At 35.7% G+C, this 13166-nt stretch overlaps 1 protein-coding gene across 5 annotated transcripts in view; it reads right to left on the bottom strand.

The window, feature by feature from the left end:
• Positions 1–13166, bottom strand: part of Peak1 (pseudopodium enriched atypical kinase 1) — a 248208-nt gene that overhangs the window by 23293 nt on the left and 211749 nt on the right. For all 5 annotated transcript variants that reach the window (XM_076851148.2, XM_076851149.2, XM_076851147.2 and 2 more), the window contains one exon: positions 1402–2147. In XM_076851148.2, coding sequence (XP_076707263.1) covers positions 1402–2147 — 746 coding nt within the window. The remainder of the gene's footprint in view (positions 1–1401; positions 2148–13166) is intronic.

Below are 13166 nucleotides of genomic sequence, written 5' to 3'. Positions count from 1 at the left end.
CTATCCTCAGCACCACATAAAAATAAATAAATAAAGATAAAGGGGGGAAAAAAGAGAAAAGAAAAATTCCACCACTCCTTGGTTTATACCAAAGGACTTAAAATCAGCATACTATAGTGATGCAGCCACATCAATGTTTATAGCAGCTCAATTCACAATAGCTAGACTATGAAACCAACCTAGGTGTCCCTCAATAGATGAATAGATAAAGAAAATGTGGTATATATGCTCAATGGAATATTATTCAGCTTTAAAGAAGAGTGAAATTATGGCATTTGCTAGTAAATGGTTGGAGTTGGAGAATATACTAAGCAAAATAAGCCAATCCCCACAAAACCAAAGACTAAATGTTTTCTCTAATATGTGGATGCTAATTCACAATAAGGCAGGATGGGGGTGGGGGCACCAGGGAAGAATAGCATTACCTTAGATTAGGTAGAAGAAGTGATAGGAGGGGAGGGGAGGGGATGTGGGGATAGGAAAGATAGTAGAATGAAATAGACTGTATGTATATATGTGACTGCATGACCAATATGATTCTGCAACATATACCCTCAGAAAAATGAGAAATTATATCCCATCTAGTATGATATATCAAAGAGCATAAATGCATTCTACTGTCACGTATAACTAATTATAACAAATAAAAAAATTTAAAAAATTTCCAGCTCTATTAGCTAGCTGTGTGACCTTAAGCAAGTTAGTTTACCTCTCTCAGCTCCATTTTCTTTGTGTATCAAATGGAAAAAAAGATCTTAACCTCATAAAGTTGATGTAAATATTATAAAACAAAGTTCACGAAACAGTAACAAATATCAGTTATCTTCCTCAATAAAAATGTTTCTCTGGCAAGTTGAGGAATTATAGAGCTGAGGTAGACAAAGGTCTCTTGGTAGGGAATAAAGACAGAAACATGGAGTAGAAGGCACACAGCAGACTTCATTTTTATAGGTAGCTACCTCAAGCAGTTACAGCTCAAGGACTCCTTCCTTTAGGAAGATTTCTCTGCCTTTGAGAGTCTGAGTCCTTCCAAGGTTCCCACAAAAATTCTTGTTTACCTCTAACTTAGCATGCAGTATCTCTTTACTTGTCTATTTTCTCTTCTAAATAATAAATAAGCCTCCCTGTGGGAGGGGAAAAGGAGGTACTGGGGATGAACCTGACCAAATTATATTGTTATATTGTGTGCATGTATAAATATTTAACAAATCTCACGGCTATGTATGATTATAAGGCACCAATAAAAAGTTAAAAAAAAAAAAAAAGAGCATCCTCTGTAAGACAGATGTGCAGTGACTTTTGTGGAAAAGAGGAATTAGAGGAAAGAAAGGGAAGAAGAATAGTTCCCTCCCAATAATAGTTTTGGCTAAGATTAAAATGAGATTTGTAATACTTTCTTACCTTAACTGCATAGTTACTAAGTGGATCTTTTGCATAGGAGGCAGTGTAGTAAACTGCATCACCTGCTTCACAACATGGCTTGTCACTGGTTAGTCTAAAGTCTGACCAGCTGTCCACCCCAAAACGGAGCTGGTCTTTCTGTCCAGCCATAAAGAGGTCTTCACATTTAATAGCCAGTTTCTTCAAGGCATCTGTATGAAGGCTTCGAATTTTACCCACTACTTCCTCCCGATTTTCAAGTCCTCGATAAAGTGCTTGTCTCTGTGGCTTCTGCATGCCTCGACTCTGTCTGCAAGAGGGACCACGTCGGCTGGACAGGGACTCCATGCTGTTGGAAAATCTGTCCTTAATACTGAGAGTGGTTAAGCTGGAAATGCTGTTTGCTGCGGAAGGGACAGGTCGCTCCTTGTGCAGAGGCCTCTCCAAGGAGTCATAAGACTCAATGTCCAGTCCTTTGAGTTCATAGCTGATGGAAGAACCAGCACTGCTAGCATCCCAGTTGGGGTCAATATCATAGGTGGGATTGGCCATGACACAAAGACTACTTTCCATGGATTTCTGGATGTCTTTGGAGATTGGCTCTGTATTAGCTCTTATGATCATTTTCTTTGGCAGTGGGGGTGGTGTGGGTTGGGAAGCATTTGATGCTTCTCGGTCTGTTTTCCCTCCAAAGGAAATGGCATCATCCAAAGCTCCCTTGGGCTGCCGAGGATGCTTAGGAGGTATCATGGCTGCTCTAGATTGCCCTGTGTTATTTCAAAAGAAAAAAGAAAAGAGAATAATTAAGCAAATTTTCCAGATTTGTTTCATAATTGAAACTTGAGTAGAAATGAGTGAGGTAGCCACAGGGGATGTAAGAATTATCCAATGCTTTCATTCAAAATGGAAAGCAACTGAAGAACACACACCTGAACATTGAAGGCATGAGTCTAAGACTTGGTGGGAGTAACAAGTATGAATGTCTCAACATTTCTCTGCTACAGAAACAGGGCAGTAGTTTGTGTGATGGGCTTTCTTTTCAAAAAATAATCTAGAGTTTGGGGTTGTGGCTCAGCAGTAGAGCGCTCACCTCGAATGTATGAGGCCCTGGGTTCGATCCTCAGCATCACTTAAAAATAAAATAAATAAATAAAGGTATTGTGTCCAACTACAACTAAAAAATGAATATTTAAAAAAATAATTCAGATTCTCTAGTCCTGCCCCCAAGAGTGCTATAATTCACTACTCCACAATATTAAAGAATCACAGACATTCAAAAACACTTGCATTGTGACAGAATAAAGATGATAGCATTTGTGGATCAAGAAAATACTTAGGAGCATTATTGAAAACAGAAATGAAATTAGCAATGGGACCACCAGACAGGGGCTCAAAAGATGCTATCCTGTTTTTTTTTTTTTTAAACATTGTTCCAATTTATAGTGTACGTAGTACTTACCATTATACATTGTATACATATATGTATACAACAGGTTATATGCATAGTATTTTCCAACACATGAATTTGATTGCATAAGCCTTATTATTTTATTTCACTGCAGAGATGGCTTTTGACATTGTTTAAACTGGTCTATATAAAGATTCCTATGATTGTGGTCAGGAGCAGCACAGGAGCAGTTACCTGCTATTTGAAATAGTCACAAACTTTTATGTGACTTTTTATTTTGGGGCATATACATTGTGATTTGAGAGATGCTGCTTTTGAAAATCTTTTATGAGCCCTAGTTATAGATCATCACACGGTGTTCATTCTGTTTTGTCTCTTGTGTTCACATGTTATTTATTTATTTTTCTCTTATGTGGACAACAGTTGGATCAGAGCCCACCCTAATAATCTTATCTTAACTTCATTACACCAACACTCTATTTCCAAATGAGATCATGTTTACAGGTACCAGGATTTAGGACCTAAACATAACCTTTTTTTTGTGGGGCAGGGGGCACATAATCCAATTCATATTATCTCTGCTTAATTTCCAACATAAGGATAAATCCCATGTGTGGGTTTAAAGATATCTTCAGGGCTTATTGTAAAATGTAAAGAGGACATTGTTTTTTAAAGACAGATACACCATGAAACTTCCATAAAAGCTCTTAAAAACTATAGTCATGTTATTAAAATGAGACCTGTACTCAAGATCTCAGAGTTAAAACATAATACTTTGCTATGGATTGAATTATGTATCCCCCAAAAGATATGTTGAGATTCTAATGCCTGATACATGTGAACCTAACCTTATTTAGAAAGAGAATCTTTGCCACCAGGTGTAGTGGTACACACCTGTTATCCCAGTGACTCAAGAAGCTGTGGCAGGAGGATCATAAGTTTGAGACCAGCCTTAGCAACTTAGCAAGGCTCTAAGCAACTTAATGAGACCCTGTTTCAAAAGAAAAAATAAAAAGGGCTGAAGATGTGACTCAGTGGTTAAAAACCCTGGGTTCAAAAGAAAAGGAAATAAAGTCTTTGCTAAGGTAACCATGTTAAAATAGGGCCATTAGGATGGGGTCTAATCCAATATGACTGATGTATACATAATAAGAACACCACATGTATTCAGAGAAAACAAAACAAAACAAAACAAAACAGAGAATACCGTGTGATGAGTGAGGCAGAAACTGGAGTGATGCAGCTGCCAGCAAAGGAATGCCTAGGATTGATGGCCACCATCAGATGCCAGGGTTCTACCCAGTGTCTCAGAGGGTGCACAGCCCTGCTGACAACACTTTGGTTTCAGATTATTAACCTCCATAATTGTAAGAGAATAAATTTCTGTTGTCTTAAGCAACCCATTTATGATACTTCATTATAGCAGCACTAGGAAGCTAATACATGCTTCTATTGATGATCACCAAGAGTAGAAGGCAATGGATAGTTCTACAGATGATGAAGAATAAGGGTAGTGGATTGTTTTGTTACAATCATGTCCTTGAAGAAATATCAAGGGTAAGTACTAATGTAAACTGTGATTGTAATAATAATAATAATAATATATTTCTCACACATTTGACAATTTTCAAGAATACTTAAAGAGTTTAAATAAGCTACCACAATACATGCAGCAAACCCAAGGATCTCCATTCTCTACCAATTGCATTTAGCAATATTTTTACAAGGAATAGAGTTACTTTAAATATAAATAAACAAAATATGTATATAGAGAAAACATGAGAGAAAGAATGAGAACTCAAACCTTCAGCAAATATAATACTCAATAAATATTTCATTTTAAATGATTAAAAAATATTTAGTGTGAAAAAGTAATTAAATTCTATATGTACATATAACAAGGAAAGAAAGTAAATTAATAATTTAAAACTTTTAGGCTGAAGATTTGGCTCAATAGTAGAATGCCTGCCTACCATGCAATGGTCCCTGGGTTCTACCCCAAGCACCACATAAATAATTAAGTAAACAAATAACTAAAATTAAAAATTCCCACAAAGAAAAACCCAGGACTAGATGGCTGATATATTCTATCATATATTTAAAGAGGTATTAACACCAATTCTTTGCAACCTCTTAAAAAAAACAAAACAAAACACTGCCTACCTCAAATTCTATGGGGCCAATACTACCCAGATAATCAAACCAGATAAAGACATAATGAAAAAAACTAGAGATTATAGCTCTTATGAATGCTGTTGGAAAAATCCTTACTTTATACTAGCAAACTGAATCTAGCAATGTTTTAAAAGGATCATATACCATGACAAGGTAGGATTTATTCAAGGAATGCAAGGTTGGTTAACATCTGAAAAATTAACCAATGTTCTACACAATGCTAACAGAATAATGGGAGGAAAGCCTCATGTGATCACCTTGAAAGATGCAGATATCAAGAGCTGACATCATATTTAATGACAAAAGACTGGATACTTCCCCCTAATATTAGGAATAAGGCAAGACTTCTGCTCTTACCATCTGTATTTAACATTGTACTTGAGCTTCTAACTGGGAAATTAGGAAAGAAAGAATTAAAAACATTGGATTGGAAAAATGGAAGTAAAACTGTATCTACTCACAGATCTTGAATACTGAAAGCCTAAGGAATTCACAAAACAAAATACACCAAACAAAATCTATTAGAATTAATATACCAGCTCAGGAATATTACAAAATCCAAGACTGATGTACAAAAATTAATTGCATTTCTATATACTAGCAATGAACAATCCAAAAATGAAATTAAGAAAACAATTCTATTTGCAGTATCATCAAAAAGAATACAGGTACAGTGGCACATGTCTGTAATCCCAGCAATTTGGGAGACTGAGGCAGGAGAATTGCCAGTTCAAAGCTAGCCCCAGCAACTTAGTGAGGCCCTAAGCAATTTAGCAAGAGCCGGTTGTCAAAATAAAAATATAAAAAGGGCCAGTGATGTGGCTCAGTTGTTAAGTGCTCTGGGTTCAATCCCTGGTACCAAACCAAACCAAACAAAAACACCCAGACTTTCAGAATAAGTTAACAAAACAAGACTATACACTGAAAACTATAAAACATTGTTGAAAAAAATGTAAAAAGAACTAAATAAAATTAATCATGTTATTAAAAATTAGTCACATTATTAAAATGACTAATTTTATACAGTTGATTTAAGTTCATGAACCAGAAACTTGATAACTTGATATTGTTAAGGTGGGAATACTTCCCAAATTTATCTACAGATTTAATGTAATAACTATTAGAATCTCAGCTGGGTTTCTTGCATAAATTGAGAGGCTTGTCCTAAAATTTGTGTGGAAATACAAGAGAGTTAAGAGTACCAAAAAATACCTTGAGAAAGATCAAAGTTGGAGAATTCATACTTTCTAATTTCAAAACTTATTACAAAACTATAGTGATCAAGACTATGCGGTGCTAACATAAGCACAGAAATATAGATGAGTGAAACAGATTTAAAAGGCCAGAAATAAACTCTTGTATTAATGGACAATTGATTTTTCACAAGGTTACCAAAACAATTCCATGGGGGAAAGAACAGTCTTTTCAATAAATGATCCTGGAATCCCAGGATGGCCACATGCAAAAGATTGAAATTGGACTCCTCTCTCACAGAATACACAAAATTTAAATCTAAATGTAGCAAAGATTTAAATATAAGTTTAAACAATAAAACTCTTTTATTATTATTATTTGCAGTGCTGGGGATTGAACCCAGGATCTTGTGCATGTTAGATGGACACTAGACCACAGAGCTATGTACCCAGCCCAATTAAACTCTTTAGACAAAACATAGGAATAAATCTTTGTGGCCCTGGGTTAGGCAGTGTTTTCTTAAATATGATGCCTAAAGCATAAGTGACAAAAGAAAAAAAATTGTAACAGTGAAAGTCATTAAAAATTCAAAATGTGTATTTTTAAAAGGATACCTTCAAGAAAGTGAAAAGACAATTCAAGGAACAGGAGAACTTATGTTCAAACTGTATATCTGATAAGGATTTGATCCAGAATATATAAAGTACTCTTACAAAAAGATAAATAGCCCAATTAAGAATGGTTAAAAAATTCACAGACATTGCTCCAAAGAAAATATGCAAATGGCCAATAAATGCATAGGAAGATGTTCAGTATCATACTCATTAAGTAAATGAAAAACATGATCACAATGACACCTCTTTCATCCACTAGGCTTGATATAATAAAAAATCCAGACAACCGTTGGTGAGGATATGGAAAAATTCAAAAGCTCATACATTGCTAGTAGGAATCTAAAATAGTATAGCTACTTTGGAAAACAGTCTGGTAGTGTCTCAAAAAGATAAACTGAATCAACATATGACCTAGCATTTCTACTTCTATGGATATATCTAAAATAAATGAAAATATGTCCATACAAAATTTGTATATGAATGTCTATAGCATCATTATTCACAATAATCCCAAACTGGACACAATCCTAATGTCCACTTTCTGTTGAATGAATAAACAAAATGTGGTATAACCATACCACTGAGTAGTATTCCACCATGAAGAGGAATGAAGTACTGATATAAGATAGGATGAACCTTGAAATAATTATGCTAACTGAAAGAAATCAGTCAGAAATGACTACATATTGTATGATTTCATTATAAAGCCATAGAGACAGAGACAAGGGTTACCAGAGAATGGGAGAAGGAGAAAATAGGGGAGTGACTGGTAATGGGTTTCTGTGTGGGGCAATGAAAATGTTCTGAAATTAGACAGTGGTGATAGTTATAAAATTCTAAGAATATACTACAACTCACTAAATTGTATCCTCCAAAAAGGTGAATTGTATGGCATGTAAATTACATCCCAATAAGGCAAATCAACAATTCCTTCTTAGAAACCACCATGAATTGACTTTTAATCATATCTTCCTATTCTTCCTATTCTTCTGTACCCTTAATATCATCCAGGAGGTGGGGGTGTGGCATTCACTGAACTCTTTTTCTGTGATGCAGAGGCCTCCTTCCTCTGCTAATGTGAGAAGTCAGACCATGGTTTATTTACAAGGTGATAGAAGTATGCTTTGTTACAAGTCCTCGTTTTTCAGTTGCTGATCTAGAACTTCCAGGGATAAAGTGCCATGAAGAAGGTTAGAAGCAGTAAATTACATCAGCTCAGGCCCTGATCATCCTTCCCTGAATATTGTGATAGTCTTCTATCGTCACTCTCCTGTTTTGCTTCTCTCACCTCTCTAGCTACTAGGAGATCTTTTTTTTAAATAGCAAAGCTGATCATGGCATTCCTCTGCTTAAAAAATCCTGCCCTCAAGATCAAATCCAAATCTTCAAGCACAGAAAGCAAGCCCTGCATGACCTGGCCCTGATGTACTTATTTCTCTTATAGCATTTCCTCTTGCATCCTAACTCAGCTTGTAGTTTTCCAGCACTCTTCACTACTTTATGCTTCCTTTACGCTTTGTGTCTTTGCTCATGCTGATCCTCTTCCAGGAATAGTTTCCTATTCTTCTTATTTTCTCCCTGGTGCTGGGGGAATTGAACCCAGGGCCTCATACATGGTAGGTAGGCATTCTATCACTGAGTTGCACCCCCAGCCCTCCTCTCATCTTCAAACATTTTGCTCTGGGGAGTGTTTCTTAACTCTACTCCTCCAAATTTGACTCTTCTTCCTGGGGACTTCAGACATGTCCTGTGAAGTGTTTGTTCTCTCTAAGCACTTATATCACTTGCTTTGAGTCCTTATCTGAATTCCCCACTGGGCTGTTCAACAAGGGCATGGACCGTGTCTCATTTATACAATCAGGACCAACAATTTAAGAATGGAATGGAGGGCTGGGGTTGTGGTTCAGTGGCAGAGCGCTTGCCTCAGCACCACATAAAAATAAATAAACAAAATAAAGATATTATGTCCATGTATAACTAAAAAAATATTAAAAAATAATGGAATGGAGTAAATAAATAAAAAACTAGAAACATAAACCTATTTCTGCCCATTCCAATGTGGGCCCTGGAAGAGGCTATATGGGTTGTCATTTTCTACTCATTTCTCTAAATTAGAGCAAACAAAAATAACTATAGACATGGGAAAACAGAAGATTCCAAATGTGCTTTTTTTCTTCCTTCTATTATCTCAGAACTGGCAAGAGAGATAAGGTCTGTCACATCAGCAGCTCTTTAGTGCTTATCAGTAGGGGTGGAAGAGAGCTGATTGTGCTATTTCCTACCACCTAGAGAATAAAGTTCAAACTCCTCAAGAAGTTGGTCAGGCTCTTTGTCTTATCCACCACTATTTTTTATTGACACTTCCATGTGAATCACTCATTTTCTGTTATTTTAATATGCTCCATGTTTTTTAAAAAATATTTTTGCCTTAGCAAAGGTGTCTATCTTTGGCCCACCTCAATGACTCTTTTCCACTGAAGCCTTCCATACTCTATACTTCCTGACCTCCAACTGGGAGCCATCACTTCTTCCCATGTTCTTTTAGCACTTTTTGATCTAATATAGCATTTGTTTTTTACATCCTCTCAGAACTTTGTGTGGTGTAAGGCTAGAAATGGATGCTGTACTGATGGATGGAGAGTCAACAGAACTAGTCATAATTCAAAATGCAAATGGGTAGTCAAGGTAGCAAGGAAAGAGAGAAAAGTAACATGGATTCTCTTCCCAAATTGCAGTACATGATCTCCTGGGAGCTAAGAGATTTCTACATGAGAATCAGAAACGTATGTGTTCCAAATGAAACCACAAACATTCCACACCCATTTTAGTAGACCAAGCCATTCTCCTAAGTCTAAAAGTGCTTTGTATCTTTCTTTCCTCCAAGAAAGATAGTTCTCCTGACTAAATTCCAATCATGTGGGTCAATGTTTTAAAAGTTTGGTATCTTAGCTGTTTTATTTTAAACTTTTAATCCTGTACATTCCTCTCAAACTTCTGGGACCAGACAAAAGTTCAGTTTTCAGTGGCCTGATATAACATTACATACTTCACATTTTTGTGGCATACCAGCTCTCTAAATAGAAAAAAATAGATTATGTTTTAAATCTTGTCTTGCTATATGCTAAAATAGCCCTTTAGGACAAATATGTTTGACTTGATCACACTCAAACCCTACATTCTTCTTTTCTGAGTTTCTATATTCTGCCTCTTTACTTTCCACTTAAAAATGTTTTCAGAAAGATAAAACCTTATATGAGATTTCAAAAAACAAATGATGAAAGATGGATGAAAGAATAATTTAATGACACTAATTCAAAATGGTGTTTAAAACACCTCCAGAAAGAGAATAATTGATATGGGGTTCTTATTATGTAAGGATTAGTATAATAAATACAAAAAATTTTTAAAAATCTATAAAATAAATTTTAAAGATGACTGCATGCTGAAAAACGCAATAAGTACCTCATTATAGCAATCTACAGAAAGGCAAATATGATACACCAAGAAAAATCAAAACAAATGCTTATGACCAAATAACACAATGGTCATAAAATCCTAGGGATGGAAGGCACTTAATGAAGACCTGTTTGGACAGGAATAGCCTCTGACCACAGTTAGCTCCTTATTCCAGCAAAATAAGAACAGCATGGTTTTCTGTTCAATCTTCTTGCCTCTAATCATTCCACAAGTAGCTCCCAGAAAGGATCTTTTAAAAATCCTGATTGTGCCTTTATTCAAAATTCTTCAGTGACTGCTTCCTATAGGTAAAAGATATACTATTTGTGACCCTTTCCCAGACTCCTCCAGAAGAAGCTTTCATTCAACTTTTAAATATATGGCAACTATTACAGGGACTCCTAAGAGTCCAGGCTATGTCTGTCCCTTCCAAAGATCAGGAATCCTCAAAGGCTGCACCAATATTCCCAGGATTTTGACTGGTGCTAGGGAGATGGCATTCAACAAATGTTTGCTAAATTAAAGTACTGAAATCCCAATAAATGGATTATATCTTCCTAAATTGTAATTTTAATCTTCACTTTCTTTTTTTCCCAGGACTTAAAGACAAGTACTATAGATAAGAATGGAAAAGGAAAGATCATTTTTGAACAGGGAAATATGCACCGCAGTTTATAGATACAAAAGTCATGTACTACCATTGTGTACCAGCCTTGTCAAATGAATTGGGCCTCTACTGGCTGAACCCAGCACTTGCTCTGTCATCCCCCAGCAGCAAGCATCAGAAGCTTAGGAAGAATGGTCTTAATTTATCTAGGCATTATTAGGGTGCTAGTAAACATAATCAATAATTGGCAAGCCGTGAGGGACATCAACCTCATACCAAACTAAAACAAAGCTGACCTCCAAAGATCACTTAGGAGGTAGCCTCACACAAATAGAAAGACCACTTTAAAGAATGTCAGTGGTGTAGCAGGTGAAAGACTCATGTTTGTATGGTCCCACTAGTAAAAATCTCTCCAAAAACAGAGATTATTTATTTGAGAGTAAGTTATTCATGTAATTTGAATATTGCACCTCTGCCAACTAATTCCAGGATATGGGAAACTATTTTTAAATGTGAATGCAGATAACTTAGACACATAGTCTATGATTTCTTTTAAAATAGAAATAATTGCAATTTTAGGAAGTACAACAAATGCTCAAACAAATGTTCAAAGATGTCAACCTCAGTTTTTTTTTAAACATACAGATAATCTAGAACTGTACAATTAGTTAATCTTTGGTTCAAATAATTAACTCCGTAGTGTGTGGAATAATGTCTGTTCGATAATTACTTGTTGAGTGAATGAATGGTAATATACTATTCAGAATGGTTTATAAAAAGCTGGCATTTATAATGACATTATTCTCTAATTATGACACCAAGGCCAGTAGTGTAATGACATTCTTTTAAGTATATGTGTGTGTGTGTGTGTGTGTGTGTGTGTGTATTCTGGAGACACAATGTTGTTAGGTGTTTTCTTTCAGAGTTAGAAGGGTGTGATGTTAAAGACATGCTCAAATAAGTACAATGAGAAATGTGGGTAGTTTCTTGTGGGGACATAATTCCCTAAGTAGGAAACTCACAGATTAAGTCCCTCATTAGGAAAAAAGTCAACTGATTAATGGAGCATATAAACTGTGACCTGAAATTTTCCTACATGAATTTTCCTGGGGAGTCAGATTTCCCTCATCTGGGAATCTTCAAAAAGTTAAATACAACAGTCATTTTTAGCTCATTCATTCAAACATATTCTTGGCACCTCCTATGTGTTTTAGATAATGCGCTAAGTTGTAGGGATACAGAAAGAGGAGCAAGACAAAAATCTGTCAAGTAGAGGGAGACTGGATAAATTATTTAAAAAAAACAATGTATAGAGAGTACTTAATGATGAAGTGAATGAAGGAGAGCTAAAGTCACCAACTTATTTCCAATAGAGTAGAACTCATTACATGCTCCTGATTTTAGCATGCTGATAAGGTAGGTCAGATATGCCACATAAAAACAATAAGTGATCTTTCTCCTAAACATTTTGAGATAGAAGAAACATGAGGAAATGTTGAAACTTTTGTCTTTGATAAAGACAAAAATATTCTATCATTTCTTTGGAAACTTATTTTGGATGACTGACACCCTCTAAAATCCAGTTTGGGGAGGACTAAGGTACTGCAGGTCAGAGTTTGTTCAGTGATCTCATATAACGACTACCCAGACTATAGTCATCCCTCTTTAAGAGGCAGCCTTCAAAACGAGTTGTCAAATTGCCTAAGGACCAATACGATTTTTATGTAACATGAAAGACCATCTAAGTCTTTCAAATCACTGATTTTTTTAAAGCAGTGCTGTCTGATAGAACTTTCTGGGACAGTGCAAATGAAATGTGTTTTATAGCTGCACAGTCCAAGTCCAGTACAGTAACTACTAGTCACATGTGGCTATTGGGCACTTAAATTTTGTCCGTGAGACTGAGGAACTGATTTTTATTTTTATTTTTAAAATATTTTCATGGTTGTAGAAGGACACAATACTTTTATTTATTTATTTTTATGTGGTGCTGAGGATTGAACCCAGTGCCTCATACATGTGAGGCAAGCACTCTACCATTGAAGCACAATGCCAGCCTTGGTTTAGATTTATTTTTTAATGAATTTATATTTAAATAGCCAGATGTGGCGAGCAGCTATTGTATTGGATAGTGCAGTTCTAAAACCTAATAATCAAATTATGAATAAAATAAACTCTGCTCTATTTATGTCAAGGAAAGGAAAAATGGCATTAAATTAGCTTTGGAGTACAACTCCTAAGGTCAAGACAAATTATGGTTGCCTAAGTCAGTAGCTTTCAGTGGGAATTGTTCAATCACAGCTCATGTTGCGCTACAGTGGCATAAAAAGAC

This window comes from Callospermophilus lateralis, chromosome 3 (assembly GCF_048772815.1).
Source record: "Callospermophilus lateralis isolate mCalLat2 chromosome 3, mCalLat2.hap1, whole genome shotgun sequence".
Lineage (NCBI taxonomy): Eukaryota > Metazoa > Chordata > Mammalia > Rodentia > Sciuridae > Callospermophilus > Callospermophilus lateralis.
This window is presented reverse-complemented; position numbering and strand designations above follow the sequence as displayed.